The sequence below is a fragment of the Dipodomys spectabilis genome, unplaced genomic scaffold (assembly GCF_019054845.1).
Source record: "Dipodomys spectabilis isolate Male_0828 unplaced genomic scaffold, ASM1905484v1 ptg000241l, whole genome shotgun sequence".
NCBI classification, from domain to species: domain Eukaryota; kingdom Metazoa; phylum Chordata; class Mammalia; order Rodentia; family Heteromyidae; genus Dipodomys; species Dipodomys spectabilis.
The window spans coordinates 694,736-721,225 of NW_024870918.1; the positions used below are offsets into that span (position 1 = coordinate 694,736).

Here is a 26,490-nt window from a genome sequence, read left to right on the forward strand (position 1 = left end):
TTTCTCTTTTACCAACATTGCCCAACTTGACAGTCATAATCCCTTCCCCCTACCTAGGCCCCTCTCTCTATGCATTCCAGCTCAGAACTAGGAGCAAATGTCCATTCATCAAAGCTACTGACCCCCCCCCCCCCCAACCCGCCTAAGACAGCCTCCGCCCACAGGCTTCCACACATTCTCCTTGATTTTGTTCATAGAATGGCTCCGTACGTCTCATTCCTCACCTAGGATCTGCTTCTGCCACTACACTTGAAACTCCCGGGCGTGGAATTGGTGCAGCTCACCGCCGCACTCTCTGACATCCTTGGGGACCAGGGCACCTACAGGTACCCAATAAGGCCAATGAGGTCCCCCCCCCCCCCCCCCCGAGGATCCAGTCCTCTGGGACTCTCCAAAAGTAAAAAGTAGCCACCCGTTTGATTTTGCAAATGGGATGTCGGTGACCTGCCAGGCAGGGGACTTAAAGCACCTCACTTGATGAACCCTGAGATCAGGAGTGAAGTGTGGGGAAGGGGGAGGAGGGGCTTTAGGCTCTCCCCGGTAATTACACCCAGAGAGGGGAGCCTGATCTTGGCAGCACAGGATGGAGGGGGGCAAAGGACGGACAGTGACCGGGAACGGGAGGGAAATGCGGGTGCTGGGTGAGCCAGGGGAACTGACATGAGTGGGCACCGGGGGAGAGGGGCAAGGATTACCCAAGGGACTGTGAGGATGGGGGGGGGGGGAGGTTGGGCATAGCCGGTGGGAATGGACAGGACAAAGCCCGGCGTGGACAGAAGAGCCGGGGTGAGAAAGGAGGTGGTGGTGGAGCAAACCAGTGGCACCAAGAGGCATCTAGAGGTAGAAAGTGGGGGCGCCGAGGGGTGTCTAGAGGTGGAAATGGAGGCGTCCTGGGAGACTAGAGGCGAGCACGGCCCATCTGGTCCAGACTGGGCAGGCAAAGGCGTAGGATCTGAAAACACCGAGGGGCGCAGGGGGCGAAATGAAAGAAGTGGGGCGCAGGGGGGGCATCCGGAGGTTGCCAAGGGGGTGAAGGGGAGCAAAGGACACCCCGCTTTCCGAGGCGCAGAGCGCGGGGCTGGGTGGCACCGGGGCTGGGGGCAGCGGCCGCCAGGGCTGGGCCTGGCTGCGGGGAAGGGGTGCGCGGGGGTGGCCGGGAGGCGGGCGCAGCGGCGGGCGGGCGGGCGGGGCGGCCCCCGGTGACCGGCGCTCACTTCCGGGAGAGCCCGGCGCCCTGGCCGCCGCCGCCGCCGCCTGTTTGCAGCGCTGCCAGCCGGCGGGGCCGGGGCCGCGGAGCCGCGGAGCCGCGGAGCGCAGGCCAGGCCGAACCCCGCCGCCGCGCGCGTCACCCCGGCCCCTGCTGGCCCACCGCCATGGGGGCGTCCGCGCGGCTGCTGCGCGCCGTGATCATGGGGGCCCCCGGCTCGGGCAAGGGCACCGTGTCGTCCCGCATCACCCAGCACTTCGAGCTCAAACACCTCTCCAGCGGGGACCTGCTGCGACAGAACATGCTGCAGGGCACAGGTGGGAGCCGGGCCGGGGCGCGCCGGGGCGCTTGGCGGGCGGAGGGCCGGGGCCAGGGGGTCTGCGGAAAGTGGGGAGGGGGTAATCGGGCACAGCGCACCCCCAAACTTCCGGTTTGGGTGGACAGCCTGGGGTCAGCGGGGAGGAGGGGGGGGGTAACTAACTCCAAGTTCACAGATGGAAAGAAAGGAAAAGCGCTCGGCTTTGCCGGGGAGGCGCCCCCTCGCAGCTGTTTTGGGGTGCGCTGTGTGTGTGTGTGTTTGGAAGGGTCATCGGGCAGAGCTTGTTTTCTGTCTCCATGTGTCCTTGTTCGTAGGGATCCGGTCTGGTCTGGCTCTGCTCGGGTTGCTCTTTTCCTTACTTTGATTCCCCCCCCCCCCCCCCCCCGCCCTTGGGTGATTGTAGCTCCGACCTTGTCTTCGTTCATCTCAAAGCCGATTATTATTTAACCCTACTTGCCAGCACGAAACAGGTTTAGACACCCCCCCCCCCCCCCCCCCCCGCCTCCGATAGTTCTGAAGACACAGACGACAGCGATCCGTGTCGGAGATTACATAAAAGATGGTGGTGTTGCTCGTGTGGAATGCGTCCTTGTAACTTTGCACAATGCCATCTTCGTGGACTCGTGTGCTTGGCCGTGGGTGACTGTGTGTGGCGTGTTACTTCGACCGGAAGACGTCTATTTTTGTCTTGTTTTTTTGAGACGGGGTCTCACTAGGTAGCTCAGGCTGGCCTCGCGTTCTTAATCCTCCTTCCTCCCCCTCCCAGGCTCTGGGATGACAGGAGTGAGTCATGGCCTCTCCACTGGCTGGCTGTGAGTGGCTCGTGACTATCATCCAAGCCACTGGGGAAGTTGAGACTTGAGGGTTGGAGAGTGGATGCAAGTCCAGACAGAAACAAACAAGGGATTCCCATCTCCAATGATAGCTAGTAAAATGATGGACTGGAGATGTGGCCCAAGTGGTAAAGTGCCAGCCATGAGCACAAAAAGCTGAATAAAAAAGCCAAGGGCAAACACAAAGCACTGAACTCAAGCGTGCACACACACACACACACACACACACACACACACCATCACCACGACCACCAACAACTATTACCTCAGTACATTCTTTTTTTTTTTTTGCCAGTCCTGGGGCTTGAATTCAGGGCCTGGGCACTGTCCCTGAGCTTCTTTTGCTCAAGGCTAGCACTCTACCACTTGAGCCACAGCGCCACTTCTGGCTTTTTCTATTTATGTGGTACTGAGGAATCGAACCCAGGGCTTCATGCATGCTAGGCAAGTACTCTACCACTAAGCCACATTCCCAGCTCATGCATACATTCTTCACCACCTAAGTGTTGACCTTTACTTCCAAAACTGAACTCATGTTGAAATTAATTTTGAATCATTTTGAATCTCATTTTTGAATCTTTGCTTAAAATAGTGCCTTTACTTGGTTCAAAAAAAAAAAAAAAGGAAAAAGGCTTGGATAAGATAGATGGAAGAAAAGTACATACAGTAAAAACAAACAAAAAAAACAAAAAAAAACCCACAAAGCTTTCTCTCATTTCCTGCCTCATTCCCACTCTTCAGAGAGGAAAAGTATGTTTCCTTCTAGAAACACCTATTTATGTTCAGACACTCCGGTGCATATCCTGTATGTACTATGTAACCATATTATATTCTGCTCAGCACCAGTGTTTTCACAAAGTATTAGGCCTATCTTTCCTCATGGCGATGGGCAAATCCATTGCATTATGCTTCTAGAAGATGGATTTGCTGAATCTGTTATGATAAATTTAGCCAGTCCCCTCTTTCTTTTTGCTTATGTGGTGCTGAGGAATTGAACCCAGGGCCTCATGCATGCAAGGCAAGCGCTCTACCACTGAGCCACCTTCCCAGCCCCCCAGTCCCCTCTTAATGAACATCTAGGTTATTCCCTGTTTGTTCTGTGTAAAGAAATACTGATATTTGATTAAAGAAAAAACCCAATGTGTATAGATTTATTTATGCCAGACCTGGGGCTTGAACTCAGTGCCTGAGCATTTTTTGGTCAAGGCTAGTGCTCTACCACTTGAGCCACAGCTCCACTGCCATTTTTTCTCATGGTTAATTGCAGATAAGAGTTTCATGGATTTTCCTGTTCAGGCTGTCATGGAACCTCCATTCTTTCAGATTTCAGCCTCCTACAGGAGTGAGCCACTGGCTCTTGGCCAGTGCTTTTACTTTATCTCTTAAAGTTCTTTGGTTCTCAACCCTGCATATTTTGCAACATCTTATTCTCTTTTAGCATTTATCTTAAAAACATAATAAAGTTTCTTTTAGTTAATTAAGTTTATCCAACCAAAGGTTAAATTGTCTACTCTTGCTAAATGTTCTTGATGCAACATACTGAATTCATTAGGTAACAGGGAGCAGGCAGGAGCAATGTGGAAGGTCTCTGGGTGTTAGGCTATCCAAACTACAAACAATACCTGGTTAGCAAGTTGCATCTCCAGCCTTGGCTCCTAAAGGAGTTATCTGAAAATGACTGAGCAGTGAACCATAACCTTCAGTGAGGTTCATTTTCAGCAAGAAATGTTTGCTAATTTGTTGAAACAGGTAACATTTTCGAACAGTACATTTCAAAGCTATTCTCATAAACTTTTAAAAGTGAAGAAACAATGTTTCTTTCTTATCCTTAACACTCCCTGACACTTTTGCTCTTCCCTTCCCTGTAACTTCAAATATGAACAAAGCAGCACCTGCCCAGACTGCTGCTGCTGCTTCTTCTTCTTCGGAGGTGGTGGTAGTGGTGGTGGTTAATTGGAGGTAAGGAGTCCCATAAACTTTCCCACGTATGCTGGCTTCAAACTGTGATCCTCAGATGTCAGCCTCCTGAGTAGCTAAGATTACAAGCGTGAACCACTGGTACCAGGCCATTCTGCTTATTATTATTATTTTTTATTGTTATTGTGAGAATACCGTACAGAGGAGTTACAATTACATGGGCAAGATAACGAGTACATTCCTTATCAAGCATTGTTGCCTCCTCTTTGTTTCCCCTTCCCATCCCTTTCCATCTTCCTCCCACCTCCCCCCACCTGATCCCCCCTCCCCCCACCAAAGTTGTAAAGTTCGTTTTTCAACATAACGACTTGAACATCTCATTGTTGCAATGGGTCCACCTGTATCCCAAGTTAAACGATTTGTTTTTTCCCTTCCACTCCACAAATGGGAAATGTTTCTTTAAATAAAAACTAGAAGAGAACTAGAATGTCATGAGAGAAGTTTGCAGGGTCATGGTTCAAAAGGGGTGAGGTGTTCTACTCCAGCTAGGGAAAGCTTCCAGCCAGCCCCCAAGGGATCTGTAACTGGCTCATCCACCTGCTAAAGTTCTTCAAAGAAGATGGACTTTTTTTAAAAAACAAAGAGAGCAGAAAATGGAGCTTGGGAGGTGTCCAGAGATTGCTATTACAGTTGTTATGAATAATCTGTTGTTACAGATTGTTCTTTCAGAACTCAATCTGACACTCTCCTGCACCTCAGGGCTAAGAATATATTCCCAACAAATATTTAGGGATAGATTGGATATTTCCACAGGATCAGAGCCAAAAACAATGTAATGTTCATTCTGCTTTATGTTTTCTTATACTATAGGCAAAGCATTATCAAAGGGAGAAAATGTTATTAGAATGTAAGAAGCAAAATTAAAATTATCCATAGTGCTGTCTCGCTACACAGAGACAAATTGTAGCTAACTCAGAGTATTCTTTTTTCTTTCCTTCTTTCTTTCATTTTTTTCTTGCTCCTTTGTTTCATTTTTGTGTATTTATAAAATTATTATGCTTTTGATACTTTTTGTGGTAGTGGGATTTGAACCAGAGCTTCACGTTGCTAGGCTGGCTACTCTACTACTTAACCCACATTTCTACTCCAATTTTTTTGCTGGTTATTTTGGAGATGGAATCTAGCAAACTTTTCTTCCCAGACTGGCTTCAAACTGTAATCCACAGATCTCAACTTTCTGAGATCGTATTTGAGGATTACAGGTGTGTGAGTCACCAGTGCTCAACCTATTTTGGGTACTTTTTATTCTCATTTATTGTGTGCATATTCACACATTATTAAGCAGCCTTAGGATTTAATTTCCTAATAGAGGGTGGTGAATTTGATCAAAGTACATTATATGCATACATGGAATAACACAATAAAACCCTGGCTATAATCTCAGCTACTTGGGAACAGAGATCAGGAGGACTAAGGTTTGGAGCCCGTCCAGCCCAAAAGATCATCTCAGTCTGAGGCCTGGGCAAAAACTTGAGACCTCATCAAGAAAATAACAAAAGCAAAAAAAGACCATTAATATGTCTCAAATGGTGAAACCACGCTAGCAAGAAGCTTTTAGTTCAATCCCCAGTAACACACACACACACACACACACACACACACACACACACTGAGTTTAACCATTTTTCTCTTTTTTTTTTTGTTGGTCATGGTGCCTGAACTCTGGGCCTGGGTGCTGTCCCTCAGCTCTTCAACTCAAGGCTAGCGCTCTACCACTTGAGCCTCAGCACTACTTCTGGCTTGTTTTTTGCTTAAGTGGTACTGAGGAATTAAACCCAGGGCATTATGCATGCAAGGAAAGCACTCTACCACTGGACCACCTTCCCAGTCCTAACCATTTTTCCTTTTATTGGGCCTGTATGTCATTACCATTGTTTGCTGTCAAATAAATGATTATAAATTATCCTGTACATGAACATGCAGAAGCATCTCGATTCCCCTCAAGACAATTCTTAGTGAGGAGGTTTATGAAGGTGCTGCATTTATAACCCATGGCTATGTTTCATAGCTAAAGCTTAAAATCACCCCCAGGAGATCGCTGCTCTTTTAGTTTAAAATGCATATGCTTTGAGCATTCCTTCTAGGAGTATTATCAGTATTACCTGTTTGGACCTTGGAGTTTTCCTCATCTGGACACGTGATTTAAAATATAACTTCTCGCTGAGCTGGGCACTGGTAGCTCATGCCTGTAATCCTAGCTGCTCAAGAAGCTGAGATCTAAGGATCAGGCTTTGAGAGAAGCCTACACAGAAAAGTTTGAGACACTCTTATTTCTAATTAACCAGGAAAAAGCCAGAAGTGGAACTGTGGCTCAAGTGATAGAGTGCTAGCCTTGAGCAAAATAAGCTCAGGGTCAGCACCCACATGTGAATCTATTTCTTCTGTGTTTGTGTTTTACACAAATGATCGCACGCTGGACACAGTGTTCTGAACCTTGAACAATATTGCTTTCCAAAAGGAGTGTTCTATGTCATTTTTTCCCCTAGCAGCTTTGTAGAGATATGATTCATATACAGTGTCACTTTCAGTGCAATGGAATGTATAATCAGAGAGCTGTGCAAACATCACAATGAATTTCAGAATATTTTCATTGCTCACAGAAGAAACTTATTTGTTATTCCATTTCTGTCCCCACCTGAGCCTCTAGCGACAGTAATTATGCTTGTGTATCTGTTCGTTTGCTTATTGTTGTCATTTCATACAAATGAAATTGTATGTTGGGAGCTGTGGCTCGTGCCTGTAATCCTAGCTACTTCAGAGTCTGAGAACTGAGGATCACAATTCAAAACCAGCCTGGGCAGGAGAGTCTGTGAGACTCCTATGTCCAATTAACCAGCAAAAAGCCAGACTTAGAAGTGTAGCTTCAATGGTAAAGCACCAGCCTTGAATGAAAAGCTAAGCAGGAGCTCAAGGCCCTAATTTTGAGCCCCAGTATTAGCACAAAAACAAACAAAATAACCAGACAATGACAAGTGGAATTATACAAAATATGGTCTTTTCTGTCAGTTTCATAGTCAATAGGCATAATTGTGTTGCTTTGTGTTAAGAGACAGCATATCAACATGTTGTCTAGGCTAGCCCTAAACTCCTGGGAACAAGCAATCCTACCCCAGGATTGCATATCAGACCAGCTTATCCTAGTGTTGATCAGAATTCACTGTATTGTACTGTTTGTTAGTATTCCATTCCTTTTTATTGTTCAATTATATTGCATTGCATGAATAGGATACATTTTACTTCTCCATTCATGAGTTGATGGACATTTGGATTCTTTTTTCTTTTTCTGTTGCTTTGTAGGTATAAGTAGCTTAAAGAGCAATTTATCAAATATTGTCTTAAAGGAAGTGTGTTTTTTTAAAAACTGGATTGTTAAATTTTAACCAAGTAGGTTAGGCCTTTTAAAATTCATGGTAAATGCACAGGTACACAAAAGCATGAACTGAACTGTGGCGTTCGCAGGGGAGGATTCCAGTGGGGTAACTCCCTGAACAACTAAGTTACAGTCTGGCAAAATGAATAGCAGGAAGCTAGCTAGTACTTATGGTTTGGGGGTAGGGAGGGTGAGGTCAAGGGAAAGGGAGGAGATGAATGAAGAGAAGTAGGCTAATGCAGTCATAATAGTCAATGTATATAGGTGAAAATGGAACTAGGAGGGGCTGAGAAGGTGGCTCAGTGGTAGAGCGCTTGCCTTGCATGCCTAAGGCCCTGGGTTCGGTTCCTCAGCACCACATAAGCAAAAAGAAAAAAGCCAGAAGTGGCGCTGTGGCTCAAGTGGTAGAGCACTAGCCTTGAGCTGAAGAGCTGAGGGACAGCGCCCAGGCCCAGAGTTCAGGCCCACGACCGGACCCCCCCCAAAAAAAAATGGAACTAGGAAAAATGAGGAGATGAGTGGGGTTGGGAGAGATAGGAGAGAATGAGGGAAGCCGTGACACTGACCAAGCTACAGTGCACTCCTCAACTGCCATGTTGAATGGAAATCTTTTTGTACAGCTACTTAAAGATAATATAATAATAATAACAACAATAACAACAACAATACAGAAATTGTAACAAACAAACAAGCTTGGCTGGAATCCAGGAGACTCCTGGTCCTCCTCTCTGTCCATACCCACACACCCATTCATGGGGCCATGAAGCACCTGCCAAGTGCTAGGACCTGAACATACCCAGAGTAGATCTCACTGGTTTCAGCAAAAGTCACAGGGCCTGGGGGTAGGAGGGCAAAGGAAATGTATTTTAGTCAGCATACCACCACAGGTAGCCAAGGTAGCAGAATTTCCTTCCTTCCTTCCTTCCTTCCTTCCTTCCTTCCTTCCTTCCTTCCTGCCTGCCTGCCTCCCTCCCTTTCTTTCCTTCCCCTTTCCTTCCTTTCCCTTCCCTCCCCTCCCTTTCCCTTCCCTTCCCTCCCCTTTCCTTTCCTTCCCTCCCTTCTCCTTCCCTCCCCTCCCCTTCCTCTTTTTTTCCTTCCTTTTTGTGCTGGTATTAGGGTTCCAACTCAGGGCCTGGCACTGTCCATTAGTTTTTTGTTTGTTGGTCATGGGCCTTGAACTCTGGGTCTGGACACTGTCCCTCAGCTCTTCAGCTCAAGGCTAGTGCTCTACCACTTGAGCCACAGTGCCACTTCTGGCTTTTTCTGCTTATGTGGTGCTGAGGAATCAAACCCAGGACCTCATGCATGCAAAGCAAGCACTCTACCACTGAGCCACCTTCCCAGCCCTGTCCATTAGTTTTTATTTTCAAGGCTGGCATTCTATTTGAACCACACTTCCACTTCTGGCTTTTCACAGGTTAATTGGAGATGAGTTCTCCCAGCTTTGTCTGCCTGAACTAGATTTGAACCACAATCCTCAGATCTCAGCCTCCTGAATTGTTAGGATTACAAGTGTGAGCCAGCAGTGCCCAGCCTGAATTCCTTTTCTTAGAGTCTAAATGATGCACTGTAAGAGTTGGTACCGGGTGTGGTACCAACGGTTCTCTCATGTCTTTTCCTGTATCCTTGAATAGGAACACTATTTTGTATCAGATTACAACACTTACAACTTCATTCAATCTTAGTTACTCTGTTAGAGTCCTGTTGGTAAATATTATACACATTTAGAAGGTAGGATTTCGATATTTAGATTTGGGGCTGGCACAGTTCCATCCATAACAGCATGCAGACACATAGTTTTGGCAGTGTTGTAGAGAAGCCTGTGGTATTATGGAAGTCTGAAGGGAGAAGTTTCGATTGCGTAGAAGGACGATGGATACTTTTCTATATTTTTCTTTAAGATACATTTTGTGCCAGGCACTGGTGGCTGTAATCCTAGCTATTCAGGTGGCTGAGATATTAGAATCAAGGTTCAAAGCCATTCAGGGCAGGAAATTCCATGAGACTCTTATCTCCAATTAACCACCAGAAAACTGGAAGTGGAGGTGTGGCTCAAAGTGGTAGAACACTAGCCTTGAGTGAAAGAACTCAGGTACAGCACCCAGGCCCTGAGTTCAAGCTCCACGACCAACAAACTAAAGTGTATTTTAAACTCAGCTCTTCATGACCCCCCAGCCCTTTTTCCTCAGCCTCTCACAATAGGAAGGATTGTGATTTGAGGTCAGTGCAGGGAAAGAGTTTAGAGATACTATCACAACAGGGGGGAAAAAGCTAGATGTGGCAGGAAGCACCTTTCATCCCAAATATGGCAGAAAATGTAAATAGGATTGTGGTCCAGACTAGACCAACCAAAAAGTGAGAGCATACCTATAAAATCAGAACACATAGGGTTGGGAAGATGGCTTAAATGGTAGAGCACCTGCCTCAAAAGCATTAAACCTAGAGTTCAATATCCAATACTCCCTCCCCCCCCCCAAAGATACATAAAGTATCTTGGTAGGAGAATGGAGAGGAAGACCTTGAAGACAAGGAAGGTCTTGAAAAATAAGTGTCTTTGTTTCTGTTGCGGAAATTCAATCTCTGACACTGGGTCGTTTAGAACACGCTGTTTCTAATCCTGCTACTATACTTGTCAAATGGTGGCCACTTTCCAAGCAGTGTATTCTTAGCTAAGCTCAAATTTCATGAATTTGACGAGTTGGAATTTGTGTGGGGGTCAGTATGGCAAGAGGAATCAAGAAAATTGTCATAAATACTTTACTCTTTAATCTGATTTCTGAGAATGTAGCAGGAATACATTCAGAAGAATAAAAGAAAACAAGAAAGGATAGCAAAATTGTAAAAGTAATGAAAAGCTAAGAGCAACTATATAATTGAAATGTTCAAGAGTATTGTTTTATATGGCTCATAAATCCTATTTTAGCATGTCTTACTAATAAGGGTGATATGTTTATTGCTGGTGTGGTCAGACTTGAATTCTGTCATGGTGACAGCAACTTAGAGGTTTAGAAACATCTCAGCACTAACAAATAATGACAGACACTTAAACTGAGCCACCTCAGAACGGTCGCTATTCTCTATTTATTCCAAGGGAAAATAATTTTATTTATTATCTGTCTTTTTTATCTGATGGAAATCTTCAAAAAAAAAAATACAGAAAAGCACAAAGATGTTAAAACCACCCAAATATTTGTATCTCACAGAGATGACTTCTGTCAATGTGTTGGCCTATAGTTTTGCATTCTTTTCTTTTTCTGTGAACATATTTACATATTTATAGTTTTATATCCCAGAGGATTGGAAATGCGCTGAAATTATTTCATAAACTAGTGCTTTCTTTTGGTAGAAAGATGGGTGATAACACATTTTCTTTTAGGCATGTAGTGATGAGGCCTTCTTGAGAGAACTCTTTTCCAGGGGCCTGGAATTGAATCAAACAAATGCACTTACTGCTTTCCCTTCCTCTGCTGTAGAAATTGGTGTGTTAGCCAAAACATTCATTGACCAAGGCAAGCTCATCCCCGATGATGTCATGACTCGCCTGGCCCTTCATGAGCTGAAAAATCTCACCCAATATAACTGGCTGTTGGATGGTAAGTGTGGCCTGCAGAACTTTTTCATTGCCTGGCAGGAGAATGAGTATTTGGGGGCTGTGGACAGTTGTCAACAATGCAAGCAGGGACCTGAGTTTTGTCCGTTTACCAGGCTTAGGTCTTGGGCCAATCACCTTCTTTTGAGCCTCGTTCTTTATCTCAAAGGAAAGAAGGAATGACTTCTAGGTTCCTTCAGACGTGACTACATCCTTCTCCTACCCTCCTATTTTTGGGACTCTGTGTGTGTGTGTGTGTCTGTGTTGTGTCTGTGTGCCAATCTTGGGGCTTGAACTATCCCTGAGTTTTTTTGCTCAAGGTTAGTGCTCTACCACTTGAACTATCTGGCTTTTTGCTGGTCAGTTGGAGATAAGAGTCTCCTATACTTTACTGACTGGGGTGGCTTTGAACTATGATCCTCAGATTTCAGCCTCCTAAGTAGCTAGAATTACAGGCATGAGCCACTGGCACTCAGCTTAGATTATTTTATGATAAGGAAGGATTGCCACAAAAGAAGGAAGCTCCAATAGTAACTTAACAATAGTTGTAGGAGCCTTCCTCTACCACCTGTCAGTCATGGCAAACCCTTAAGAACAACTGTTTTTGTGTTAGCAAACATTTCTTAAGTGTTACTTGGTTCATATGAGGAGAACACAAAAGAGATTAAAAATAAATAGGATTAGCATTTCCTCCAAAATTCAAGTTACAATGTAACATTCTGGTTTGGAAGTAGATATGCTAGTCTAGTTTTGCTGTTTCTGTTGGCTTCTCTCAAACTCCTATTTCTGCATATTCATGCACAAGCACTCAATACTGCCCCCACCCTCATCTGCCTGATCACTTGCTTTATTCAAGAAGCTGTACTATTTTCTAATCGCACAAAGGTTCTACATAGACCCCATTTGTACCAGGAAAGCGAAGGAGAGGATGAATGAAGGGGAATGGTTGGACAGAGTCTAGTTTGCTACTTGGAACTCGTTTCAGGAAGAGGAAACTGATCAGGATTGCCCACAGAAAAGTCAACAGGAAAGAGCTGTTGACCACAGCTGCTGTCAATATTTGCACAAAATCTTGAGGACTCAGTTCTTTAAAAAAATTTAAATGTATATTTTTTATTATAAAGATATTGTATAGAGGTTCCAGTTACATGAGCAAGGTAATGAGTCCATTTCCTATTGAGCATTGTTACCTCCTCTTTTGATTTTCCCCTACCATCCCTTTTCCCCCCACCTCCCCTACTCCCCCCCTACTCTGGAAGTTGTAAAGTTTGTTTTCAACATAGTGTCTCGTACATCTCATTGTTACAATGGGTCATCCTGTATTCTTATTTCAGCATTTTGTTATTTCCCTTCCCCTCCCCAAATTAGAGAAATGTAGATACAAGATGCAGGACACCAGAATCAAATACAGTGACAACAGGGGTTATACCATGGGGGAAGAACCTACAAAGAAAAACAGAAAAGGGCTAGGAAGGTGGCTCAGTGGTAGAGTGTTTGCCTTGCATGCATGAGGCCCTGGGTTTGATTCCTCAGCACCACATAAGCCAGAAAAAACTGGAAGTGGCGATGTGGCTCAAGTGGTAGAGCGCTAGCTTTGAGCTGAAGAGCTGAGGGACAGCGCCCAGGCCCAGAGTTCAGGCCCCACGACTGACAAAACAACAACAACAAAAATCTCAGAAGTTCTTAAAAAAACATTTATGGACAGGCTTTGGTGTGCAGAGACTATGCTAAACACTGGATGCTGTCCGAACCCCATCTTCATATCCTCAACATACAATATTGACAGAATGCCTTCTGTGGGCCAAAAGCTGTTTTAGAACCTGAACCTCAGTGTGAACATGATCCTTGGCTTTGCCTTCTTTTGAGCCTCGTTCTTTATCTCAAAGATGAAGGCCCGTGGTGAAGTAGACCATGACGGAAAGTGTGGTACAGCCATGCTGTTGACATTATGGCAGCCAGGAAGCTGAGAAGAGACAGGAAGGCCTAGGGACGCAGATGTCTTTCCAAATTGTGTCCCCAACCTCCCAGTGGCCTACTTCCTCCAGCCAGGCTCCACCTTCTAATTAATGTGACCCAGTCTATCAATGGGTTAATAGATGAACTCAGATCCTTTGTTATTCAATCATCTACTGATAAGAGACCAAACTTTCAACTCATGAATTTTGAGAGACACTTGATATATAGACCATAAGATCTCTCTCTCTCTCCACACACACACACACACACACACACACACACATACACACACACACACTTTACGTTTTGCCTTTCCACTGAATTAAACTAGATTTTAACAGACTTGTCTCATGGAAATAAAAGATGCAGAAGCTTCCATTTTTGTGTATGTGTCTGTCATATTTTAATCCCTTCTGAGGAACATTTGGGTAGCATCTGGCTTTTCACTGTTTGGAATGATGCTGTAAAGAAAAATATCCTTCTGTTTTTCTTGGTAGATGGTATTTTTGACTGATCTTTTTCCCCCCCTGGAAGTTTGGTTCTAAGTTTCTGAGTAGAACTAAACTGAAAACTCAGCAGTTACAAGCACAAGTGGTAGGTTAAACAATTTGTGTTCACATCCCAATAGCTTTGTGAGCTAGATAGAGCAAGGTTCTGATTCTTACTGTGCCCTTGTTTGCTCATTGGTAAAGCAGGAACAGAACTATTTCTCAACTATTTTGACAACTGAAAGAAATGATCTGTGTGTGTGTGTGTGTGTGTGTGTGTGTGTGTGTGTGTGTGTGTGTGTGTCTGAGAGGGGAGGGAGAGAGAGTTCTAGGGCTTGAACTCAGGGATTCACACTCTCCTGTACTTTTTTTCACTCAAGGCCGAGGCTCCACCATTTGATCCACACCTCTACTTTTGGCTTTTTTGGTGATTAATTGGAGATAAGAGTCTCACAAACTTTTCCGCTTGGGCTGGCTTTAAACCTTGATCTTTAGATCTCAACCTCCTGAGTTGTTAGCATTACAGGCATGAGCCACTGACACCAGGGTAGAAATGATCCTTATAAAAATATTTGACACACAGATCCAGGCACGTGGAAAATACTTCCTGGATTTACCTATTATATCCCTTTTATTCTCATTGAATATAGTATAATTAAATTATCAGGGCCACTTACTTCATTGTAAAATTTTTAAATAAATGCTTGATTTGTTATTAAAATTTGGGTCTAAATAAGATTTTTTTTTAACCAGTTATGGGGCTTGAACTCAGGGCCTGGGTGCTGTCCCTGAGTCTCTTTGTGCTCAAGGCTAGCACTCTAACACTTCAGCCACAGCGCCACTTCTGGCTTTTTCTGTTTATGTGCTAATGAGGAATTGAACCCAAGGCTTCATGCATGTTAGGCAAGCACTCTACCACTAAGCTACATTCCCAGCCCCTAAATAAGATTTTTATTGATTGAACTCTTCACAAGTATAAGCTTTCTTTGGAGTCTGTTTGCCCAACTCTAGATTTCTTGTCATTTTTATCATTATAAAACTTAAACCACAGGAAAATTTTTCTATATGTCAGTGTTAACTGTATATATATATATATATATATACACACACACACACACACACACACACACACACACACACATATACATACATGTATATACATATATACTATATGCACATATTTACATATATATATACACAAAGACATGTATACATACATATATGTGAATACATATATATTTATGTATATGTTATGTGTATATATATATACACATGATAATATTTAGTTCTAATGAATTACATATGTATAGTTATAAACTTTGTCTCTTTGGAAAAATATTTCTACTCATTTAAAATTTTCAGGACAATATATCTTTAGACAACACTGCAAAGTAAAATACACTGGGGATCAATTTTTTTTTTTGCCAGTAGTGGGTCTTGAACTCAGGATTTGGATGCTATCCCAGAGCTCTTTTGCTCAAGGCTAACATTCTACCACTTTGAGCCACAGCGCTGCTGCTTCTGATTTTCTGGTGGCTAGTTGGAGATAAGAATCTTACCGACTTTCCTGCCCAGCCTGGCTTTGAACCACGATCCTCAGATCTCAGCCTCCTGATTAGCTACGATTACAAACATGAGGCACTGGAACCTGGCTCAACATATTATTTTATTTTTTTGTCAGTGTGGGGCTTGAACTCAGGGCCTGGGTGCTGTCCTTGAGCTTTTCTGCCTAAGGCTAGTGCTCTACCATTTTAAGCCATAGCACCACTTCCACCAACATATTGTTTTAAATTCCCTGGTATACTTGTGTCCCTTTCTGGACTCATCAATCCGCTCTATTTGCCTTTCTCTGTACTGCTGATCCACACTGTTGAGTGTTCTGTATCTGGAATCCTTGTGGCCCTTGTACTCTGGGATTTTCGTGTAGATTCTACCAGTTGAACATTCTGAATCTGAAAATCTCAAATCCAAAAGGCTCCAAAATCCAAAACTTTCTAAGCATTACTTGATTTCAGATTTTTTAAAAAAATATTTTGATTAGGAACCCTCAAGTTGTATGAACTGATTTATCTGTTGTGACTTTTCTTCTGCTTAAATAGTTTTCTGTCATGTTTCCACAAACATGGAGATTATGGGAGCAGTCGATGAGTTCTGGTTTGTGTGTTTGTTTTGTGATATCATCTCCCTGTGTAACCCAGACTGGCCTCATGCTCATGATCTTCCTGTCTCACTCACCACGAGCTGGTATTATCAGCCCAATCACCAAGCCTGACCTGAATCCAGTCTTGCTCAAAAGCAAGAAAAGGTGTAAGTCCCAGTTAGATGGCAGGCAGGCAAGACGAATTCTCTGTGACTTGGAGGCTCTGATCTTCATTTTATTCAGGATTTCAAACTGTTTGGCTGAGACCCATCTGCATTAGAGAGGGCAAGACACATTAGTCCATCTACTCATGTAAGTTACTTTTACACAAAAACCACACTCACATGCATGCACACCCAGTATAGTTGCTTAATTATCTGGGCATTCCATGACCTCGTTACCAAGACAAGAAAAAAATAAAAGTCATAACTCATATACTAGAGTTGTGATCAGCCCATCTGGTGTTATAGTTTGGGATCAGTCTACCCAACATTAATTTGTTCTCCTTTCTCTCTTTCCATCTCCTTTTCCTTCTTTCATTGTCTTTCCTCCCCTCACCCTCCCTTTCTTCCTGTTTATTATTTATAAAGGTTTCCCAAGGACCCTTCCACAGGCAGAAGCCTTGGATAAAGCTTATCAAATAGACACAGTGATTAACCTGAATGTGCCTTTTGAGGTCATTAAGCAGCGCCTCACTGCCCGCTGGATTCATCCAGCCAGTGGCCGAGTCTACAACATAGAATTCAACCCTCCCAAAACTGTGGTGAGTAGTTGCAGTGGAACCAGCAGAGAGCAGATGGTTCACCCGGTCTCCTTGCCCTCACAGATTGAAGTTTGGTGAACATGGACTTCTTTTTGAGAAAAACTTCAGGGGGTTTCTAGTTTCAGGCTACATCGTGGCACAGTGACACGTCTAATTCCCTTGGTGCCTCTGCAGCCACAGGGGTTTGCTACGCATTCAGAAGCGTTATGTAACGGATTTGTGGACTGGTCACCGCTGGGTATAACTACTTCAAGATGAAGGGAAAAGAAATGAAAACAAGTATCCTATTTGAGCCTGCAATGTCTTTCACAGGCTCCTTGTGTTGAGTCCTTGGTCTCCAGCCGGTGGCTCTATTTTGGGAGGTGGTGGCATTGTTTTGGGAGATGACAGTTCACCTTTGGAAGGTGGTGGAAACTCATAGGTGGAGCCTAGCCAGAGGAAGTAGTCACTGGGGGTGGTGGTGGTGGTGGGGTAATGTCTTTGAAGGTTATACCCGATCCTGGGTCCATCGCTTGCTCTCTGCTTTCTGTCTCCCAGGGGTAAAGAAATTGCTTTGCCACATGCCCCTGCTGCCCAAGCAATCCTAGACTGGAACCACTGAAACCTTGAGCCAAAATAAACAATTCTTCCCGTGAAGATGTTTTTCATAAGCCAGGCACTGGGGGCTCACGCCTGTAATCCTAGCTATTCAGGAAGCTGAGATCTGAGGATTGTGGTTTAAAGCCAGCAGGAGCAGGAGATTCATCTCTAATTAACTACCAGGAAAAAAAAAGAGAAGTGGTTCAAAGTGGTAGAGCACTGGCCTTGGTCAAAAGAGCGCAGGGACAGTGCCTGGGCCTGAGTTCAAGCCCCATGACCGACTGGGGGAAAAAAAAAGGATGTGTTTCTCAGATACTAATCAGGGAAGAGAAAATTAACACATTAAAAGTTTTGATTTCCTGGGCTGGGAAGGTGGCTCAGTGGTAGAGCGCTTGCCTTGCATACCTGAGGCCCTGGGTTCGATTCCTCAGCACCACATAAGCAAAAAGAAAAAAGCTGGAAGTGGCGCTGTGGCTCAGGTGGTAGAGCGCTAGCCTTGAGCTAAAGAGCTGAGGGACAGCGCCCAGGCCCAGAGTTCAGGCCCATGACCGGACCCCCCCCAAAAAAATTTTGGATTTCCTATTCCATTATTCTGTGGTAGGGAATGAATGAGTTAAGAGCAGAGGCACCAAGAACTGGACACTGGTTACAGTTAAAATTATTCGTCTGTAGCTGAGTCTTTTTATATATATAAATTATATACCTCTACATATATTTAGAGACTATATAAAAATCATATGTATTTATGTATATAAATAAATATATTTATATTTTATATAGCTATAAATTATATAAAATGATAATGTATATATAAATATATACAATATATTTACATATATTTATGTTTATATATAACATATTTCTATATATTTAGAGGCTATGTATCAATATATGTAAATATATGTATGTATTTACATGCATTTTTATTTAGAGGCTGGTTAGAAAACCTTTCTACCAGGAAGTGACTGATACTCCGTGTTAGTCTTTCTGTTACAGTAACATACAAGCAAGTCATAAGGTAAACGGTTTATTTGGACTCACAGTTTGGGAGGTTCAACCCATGAGTTAGCTGTTGCTTTGGGGCCTGTGGTGAGGCAGTCTAGCATGGTGGGGGGTGGGTGGCAGAGCAAAACCACTCACCTCTGATTGCAGAACCAAATAAAAGCGACAGGAGGCCAGGTCTGGTGGCTTGAACCTGAAATCCTAGCTATTTGAGTGGCAGAGATAGGAAGGAAGCCCAGTTTGAAGCCAGTCCAGGCAAAAAAAGTGAGACTTTCTCTCAACCCACAAGCCAGGAATAGTAACGTATGCCTGTCATTTCAGCTGTGCAGGAAGTGAAAGTAGCAGGACTCTGGTCCAGAATGACCAGAGCAGAAACTGTGATACTCTGCCTAAACAAATAACTAAAGCAGCAAAGTTGTAAGAGTTGCGGCTCAAGTGATAGAGCACCAGCCTAGAGGCTGTTGAGTTCAAACCCCAGAATCACTGAGAAAGGGACCCTGTAGTCATAATCCCACAGTTCTCTTCAAGGGCACATCCCTAATGACCTAAGACTTTCTACCACCTTCCAATTGCTATGGATGGAGAATCAAACTTTCAACAATACATAGGCTTTGGGGTAAGGCCAGGATTGGGGGAGGCAGTCATTCCAAATCTAAACTGTCTGTAATACTTATGGAAACGAGTCTAGGGTCTCCTGGCTCTGTACTGGATGATCTGTTAGGGTTGGGTTCTGTTTATTTGGGGTTGGTGCTTGCACAGAGAAGATGTTTAAAAAAAGAACTGAACTGCTTATAAAAATATCCTTCAAAGATATATTTGGTAGCAGTCTTGTGACTTCCATGTAGGGCATTGATGATCTGACGGGAGAGCCTCTGATTCAACGGGAGGATGATAAACCAGAGACAGTGGTCAAGAGACTGAAAGCTTATGAAGCCCTAACTGAGCCAGTCCTGGAGTATTACCAGTGAGTATTCTGCCTTTCTGAACTTCTCTTGCATATGATGAATTGCATGAGTTTACCATACTTGACAGCAAACATGTTGAAAAAAAGAAAACGCAGAAAAACCCAACCAGTGCCAATTCCAATTGGTATACTAATAAAGGAAATTTATTAGCTTATGTTATGCAATAAGGAAGACCAACAGGTAGCAGGGCTTCAAGTCACTGAGATTTTGAGCAGTTTTGTCATTCACATAGCTTTACCTGCCTTTGTATACTGGCTTTGTCCTCAGGCATCCTGCATGGTTGCAGATATTGCCAGGAATCATAGGGCTTCCTGTTTCATGAAGGGCCTGAGCAGTAACCTTTTACCTAATGGAGAGAAGGTCCAAGCGTAATGGAACTTACAATAGTTAGAGCCTGCCCTCCTGATCCCTGCACTGATCTGGGAGGGGTTACAATGATTAGCCACACCCAGAGCTGGGACAAAGCCAGTCTCACTCTAATGCTGCCAGGTAGTAGAGAGGGGGCTGGACTGAGTCTTGAGGCAAATCCAGTAATGCCCTCCACATGTCTCCACGTGTGCCCATGAACATGCTTTAGCACAGAATCTCAAACGACGACCAACCCTCAGATCATTTATTTGGCTACATAGGCTTTCCAAAGCTACTAGCCTAACATGATTTTGTCTGCTTTTCAAAGAATTCAAATCATACAACTAACTTGAGGACTATCTATATGGAGTTAATATTTGACTCAGGCTAACAAACCCTTGTTTCCTTACTTACCTCTTCTTCTTTTCTCCTTCTCCTCTTCCTCCTTTTCCTCTTCCTTGCCTCCTCTCTTCCTCGCCTCCTCTTCCTCCTCTTCTGTTGTTGTTGGTTCTGGGGCTTGAATTCAGGGCCTGGGTGCTATCCTTGAGCTTCATTTGCTTAAGGCTAGGGAGCACTCTACCACTTGAGCCCAGAGCTCCCTTTCTGGTCTTTTGGGGGATGGTTTATTGGAGATAACAGTCTCAAGGACTTTCCTGCCTGGTATGGCTTTGAACTGTGATCCTCAGTTCTCAGCCTCCTGAGTAGATCGGATTGTGGGCATGAGCCTCCAGCACCCAGCTTTCAGCTCTTCTTCTAGAGCATGACTGCCTTTCCTTTCCTTTCATTCATTCACTTACTAAATAATGATTCAATAATGACAGTAGTGAGAATCAGAATACCCAAGTTCAATTCCCAACTCACCACTTAATTAGTATGGCCTTCACCTCTTGCTTAACCTCTGCCCATTTTCTCCCATATGAAATGGAGAAATAGAGGCTTAAAAGTGAGCTAATATGGGTAGTTCTTAGGATTGTGCCTGGCATATAGTAAGCACTGAATAAATATTGGCTGTGATTATGGTGGTAGTTGTTATTGTAATTGGGATAAGTATACAATAAAATCTGAAGCCAGAGTTCAAACTATTCTAATAGTTATTTCTAGAGAGAGAAATTATACGAGTGTTGGTAATTCACTTTGTGGTTTGTATATAGATTACCAAATAGTGTGATCCTGGGCAAAGTATTTGGCCTTGATGCCATAAATCCTTTATTTATAAAATCAGACATATTAAAGAGGACTGTGAAGGGATTGAAGTGAGAGAAGCTGTGGGAAGGCTCAAAGCCACCTTCATGTCTAACTATCGCCCAGTGAGTGAGCCAGGTGCCGGTGGCTCAGACCTGTCATCCTAGCTACTCAGGAGGCTGAGATCTGAGGATCATGGTTCAAAGCCAGCTCAGGCAGGAAAGTGAGCGAGACTCTATCTCCAGTTAACCACCAGGAAACTAGAAGTGGCACAATGGCTCAAAATAGTAGAGCACTAGTCTTGAGCCACAACCAACCAAAAAAAGAAAAAAATCACCCAATACACATGATTTGTTGACATTGTGCCAATCCTTGGTGCACACAGGCAGTCAGACCCAGATCCCTCTAGGCTTTATGGAAAATTACCTTCTAGATAAGGGTAAGGCCAAGAGTTGAGTCAGCACTATTTATCATGCAGTGTGATACACTGTTTATATTAATCAGGAACCTAATTTACACTAGCTTTAGCACAAAGGGGGATTTGTAAGTGATAAAACTAAAAAGCTCAAAGGTAATTGGCTGGGTCCAGATAGTGATAAAAATGACTTATTAAACCTCAGTCCCTCTTAGCTCCATCTTCCTGTATTGAGTTTGAAGTGGCCTCCCTCTGAGTGGGTTTTCCTCAACATGTCAGTTTACCTCCAAAGGAGTCACGTTTGTCAGCAAAACTCCCAGGATTCATTCTGATTAGCTCTGATTGTTTTGCCATTGAAGATGCAGGAGAGGAAGAGTCTCACTTGAACTTCATGGACTGAATCTGGTCAGGAAGTTGTTTAGTGAAAAGTATCCAGAATGTATTTTTGCTGAACAGATAATACCATGACTGCCAGGCTATGAACTAGACATAATCCCAGCAGGGGTTAGTGTCTCCTAGGAGGTTGAGGAGAGCTACATTAGTGAATGACTCGGTGGTGCTTGCCTAGCACGCATGAGGCCCTGGGTTCGATTCCTCAGTACCACCTAAGCAGAAAAACCGGTGTGGCTCAAGTGGTAGAATGCTAGCCTTGAGCTGAAGAGCTGAGGGACAGCGCCCAGGCCCAGAGTTCAGGCTCCACAACCCACAAAAAACAAACAAACAAAACTTTTTTGGCAGTACTCAGTGTCTCTAGCTGGCTAGCCAGGTGCTCTACCACTTGAGCCACATCCCTGTCCCTTGGTTGGGTCCTTCTCTTAAGAAATGTCCCAGGGGCAGGGAATGTAGTTCAGTGGTAGAGCGCTTGCCTTGCATGCATGAGGCCCTGGGTTCGATTCCTCAGCACCACATAAACAGAAGAAAAAAAAAGCCAGAAGTGGCGCTGTGGCTCAATTGGTAGAGCTCTAGCCTTGAGCTGAAGAGCTGAGGGTACCCAGGCCCAGAGTTCAGGCCCTACGACCGGACCCCCCACCCCCCAAAAAAAAGAAATGTCCCAGTCATTGTTTCTAGAGCTGTTTTCTACTACTTCTTGCCATTAATTCAAGCTTTTCTTACGAAGTTCTCACACCTAAAACTAAGCTGCATTTGTAAAAAAACAAACAACCCCCCCCCAAAAAACCTTAGTGATAGCATTGTTATTAAAACATGCTGAGTTATATAACTTCTCAGATGTGGGCCATTTTAGAGTGTGATCAGTTTGTGTTTACAATGATGCTCGTGCTCTTTGGAGGTGGCTCTAGTTTATGACACAGAAATGAAAGTGACAAATGCCTGCTCCAAGTTACAGCTTCAAGGTTGACTGGTCGCTAGAGTTCTAGCCTCAGTTATATACCTCTTGTAATCCTAGCTCAATGCTAAATGATGCCAAGAGGGTAGCTAGTTAACAACTGTTAACTAGTTCTCCTGAAAGCTTCCCTAGCTGCCTGGAGATTTTAGAAGCTGAAGGGCTGTTATTAGACAAAGAATGCTGCATTGCATAATTTCTTTCCCCAACTGATATTTCTTACTAAGAAACCAGTGAGTATTATTTAACTGTGGCAAATGTTATAAGGCATCAGGAAAAGAATTCCTTTATTTCTAGAGAAACCTATGAAAACCTAAGAATAGTTGCAAGGTAAGACTGATCCTGTTTTTAGAAAGTTAAAAGTTCTTCAGAGATGTTTCATGCAGCCCTTAAGAGGGACAATTGTGTACACACACACACACACACACACACACACACACACACACACACAGTCAATGCTGTGGCTTGAACTGAGGTCTTTGCACTGTCTTGGTTGGCTTTAGATATAAAACTCTTCCAGTCATCTTTTTTTCCTCCCAGGTTGGCTTTGAATTGCAATCCTCAGATGTCAGCCTCCAGATTACTAGGATTACAGGCATGAGCCACCAGTGCCTGACTTCTTGTGGCCTTTAAGGCATATGGCTAAGCTCAGGAATGTGCATGGGATGGAAAAGCAGGGTTAGCAGGAGTGCAGAATCTCTGGAGGGGTCTGTGTGCCTTGAAAGGCAACCCCAGGATTCCATCCTATTCTTTATCCTATTAACCTGCCAGAAACAGAAATAAACAGGGCAGGCTTTGGTTGCTGGTCTGGTGACAAGCTACACAAATGTGCCTAGGGAGACATGGAGAGACCTAATAGGCAAAAAACAAAACAAAACGAAAAACAAAAACACAAGCAAACCAATACTTTCTATTGCTCTTCCTGTCAAAATTCAGAAGGATAGAATAGAGGGGAAGAAAATAAACCTAGATTTAAAAATAAAAAAGGAAACAATGAAATAGTAGCTCTTTTTGCAAGATATAAGTGGACATTACATCTTCTTGCAAGATATAAGTAGACAAGTCAAAGTGGGCAAGTCTAGCATCTGACATCTACTTCCAATTTGGTGGTTTGGGCTAAGTCATTTTATGAGATAATTTTATCAGTAAAATAAGAATATTTGGGCTTTTGAAAGAACTGAGATGTAAAGCATTTCACACGGGTTTAACACACAGTACATTCTCAACAAATGACCAAGGCTATTATTTTTCAATGCACATGTCTATAAACCATGAGGCAAAACTAAAAGTAAGAATCTAACATTCCTAATGCCAACCAAGAAAAACATCAAGAATTAAGAGAATACGCATGCCACTAGAAAAAGTAGGTAGACTTTGTAATTAAGGAAGTCTGGGAAAGGCTGGGAAATATTTCCTTGACATAGACACTAATCAAAATTAGTAAACCGGATCCTCACTAATAGCAACGAGCTATGCTTTTAAGACCCTAAGTCTATCTTTTTCCTTCCTTCCTTCCCTCCCTCCCTCCCTCCTTCCTTCCTTTTCCTTTCTGCAGAAAATCTTTACAGAGAAAGAAAAAGCTCATTACGAAAACTGAGACATGTTCTGTAATAATAACATTACTATCCTGTCTTGTTTTTCATCCTTAGGAAAAAAGGGGTATTGGAAACATTTTCTGGAACAGAAACGAATAAGATCTGGCCCTATGTATATGCTTTCCTGCAAACGAAAGTTCCACAAACAAACCAGAAAGCCTCGGTTACTCCCTGAAGAGAAAGGGCTAACTAGGAAGATAACCAGAACCTTCATCTGCATTTAACAGCTCCTTTGCCCAAGCCTCAGCATCTTCTTTGAAAATCATGTTTTACTTCTTCTACTGATCTTTATTCTGGATACTACTGTGGATGTGCCAAATGAGTCAAGTCTTGAAGTTGCCCTTCTGAAACCATCTAGGTTTTAGCCAGTTATCTATTAAGGGTGTGCAATGAAAAAAATGTGAGATGTTGACTTTTAAAAAAAAAATTAAAAGAATTGTTAGTAATCTTTCTGTTCTCTAAAAGAAGTGGTTGGTAAAATTATGATGTTTTTTTTTCTAGAAATGTTTTTAAAAACTACATGTCATTTGAGGGAAAATATCCCATCAGTGGTTTTTAAATGTAAAAAACATGTTTTTCTAGTCCCATGGGGTGGGGTCTTGTGAAACACTGTAATATCGCCGAGAAAAATGCAACTGAACTTATTAGATATGTTGCAGGATGAAGACTCACTGCTGCCTTTCTATTAAGAAACAAAAAAGCAAGCCACATGTTAGACATACTGTTTATTCAGAATTTTCAATTTGCTAAAAAAATCAATTTATATATAAGAAAACATTAATGTAGCATATTTTTTTCTTGTGAAAATGTGTATCACAGGATACATCAGAAATTGACATTTAAATGAAAACCAACACGGAATTACTTTTCAGTGGACAAGATAATAAGGTCTTAGATTTTCAGTTGTTACTCAGGTTAAGAGATACTTGTTTTTTGTTTTTTTTTTTCTTCCCTCAAACATACAGTCTGCCTTGAGAAACAAGTTATAGTAAAAAGAAAAAAAGGAAAGACTTAGACAAAGCCCATGTTGCTATGTATAAGCTGGTACTTGCTATTATTTACCTCTATCCCCACCCCCTTCGAGACAAGGTCTCACTTTCAGTCCAAGGTGGCCTTGAACTTGTGATCCTCCTGCCTTAGCTTCCTAAATGCTAGATTACAGCAGATGTACCCCAGTACGCCCAACAACTGCCACTCTGTTAAAGGGGAAAAAGCTCTGCCACCCTGTTAAAGGGGAAAAAGCTCTGCTGGTGTTATCTAGCAGTGTTTTGTTTTGTGGTGCTGAGGATCAAAGCCAAGGCCTTGTGCATATTAGACAAGTGCTCTTATCACTGAGCTACATACTTTTTTTCCTTTTTCTTTTTTGGGTCAGTCGTGGGGCTTGAACTCTGGGCTTGGGCGCTGTCCCTCAGCTCTTCAGCTCAAGGCAAGTGCTCCACCACTTGAGCCACAGAACCACTTCCAAGCTACATACGTTTTGTGTGTGCCAATAATGAGGCTTGAACTCAAGGCCTGGGCACTGTCCCTGAGCATAGTGCCCAAGTCTTTAGCATCCTACCACTTGAGCCATAGCTCTACTTCTGGGCTTTCTGGTGGTTTACTGGAGATAAGAGTCTCACTGACTTTCCTGCTTCAAACTATGATCCTTAGCTCTCAGCCTCCAGAGTAGCAAGGATTATAGGCATAAACCACCAATGTCCAGCTCTCCCCTTGTTTTTGAGACAGGATCTCACTATGTAGCTCAGTCTGGCCTTGATCTCCTTGAGATGCTTCTGTCTCAGCCTCCTGAGGGCTGGGATTATAGGCATGCACCACCACACCCTGAGAATCCATTTTTAAAACCTAAACAATTTTAAGATTCCTTAGTGAGGAAATAAGGTTGCCTTCTTTTGTACTGTGGCCTAGAAGTGTGGTAATATTGAAGGCCAAGGGGAAAACCCAACTATATCCAGCTATAGCTTCCAGGAGATATGTGTTCTTCCTTGGTGCTAAATCAAATGAATCCAGCCCTTAGACAAACTATTACAACCTTTAGAAATTTGCAAGCCAGTGGTTTAGGGAGAACAGAAGGAATATATGAACTTACTTTCCTGTCTTTTGATTTTTTAAAATTCTTTGTTGATCTTTCAAAATAGAACAGATTTTAAAGAATTAAAGTGAATATTCTTTATAACTTTCTTAATGCCTTATGTGCCATCCAAAAATGTTGTGAACTACCTAAACTTACCATTTATCACTAGGTTAGGCATGTTTTAATTTCTATTAGAACGTAATACAATGAAATGTCAGCACTGTGGCTTCCACTTTGTCAACGGTCCTTCCCAGAGCCCATTCCACTTCACCTTCCCTTCTGTTGTGCCAACAGTCTCGTTGGCTTCATTCTAATAAACTATCTAAACAGTACCTATGTTGGTTTTATT

At 43.3% G+C, this 26,490-nt stretch overlaps 1 protein-coding gene across 1 annotated transcript; it reads left to right on the forward strand.

Moving 5' to 3' along the window:
• Positions 1 to 1,247: 1,247 nt before the first annotated feature.
• Ak3 (adenylate kinase 3) lies at positions 1,248 to 24,579 on the forward strand. Its single transcript, XM_042699321.1, has 5 exons — positions 1,248 to 1,524; positions 11,180 to 11,299; positions 16,470 to 16,642; positions 19,069 to 19,187; positions 24,125 to 24,579. Exons 1-5 carry the CDS (start codon positions 1,374 to 1,376, stop codon positions 24,243 to 24,245), a joined length of 684 nt encoding a protein of 227 aa, XP_042555255.1. The 5' UTR covers positions 1,248 to 1,373; the 3' UTR covers positions 24,246 to 24,579.
• The last annotated feature ends 1,911 nt before the right edge of the window (positions 24,580 to 26,490 follow it).

Coding starts and splice junctions, on each gene's coding strand:
- Ak3 (XM_042699321.1), top strand. CDS start 1,374: ATGGGGGCGTCCGCGCGGCTGCTGCGCGCCGTGATCATGGGGGCCCCC. Junction 11,300..16,469: donor ATATAACTGGCTGTTGGATG/GTAAGTGTGGCC, acceptor TTATTTATAAAG/GTTTCCCAAGGACCCTTCCA. Junction 19,188..24,124: donor CCAGTCCTGGAGTATTACCA/GTGAGTATTCTG, acceptor TTTCATCCTTAG/GAAAAAAGGGGTATTGGAAA.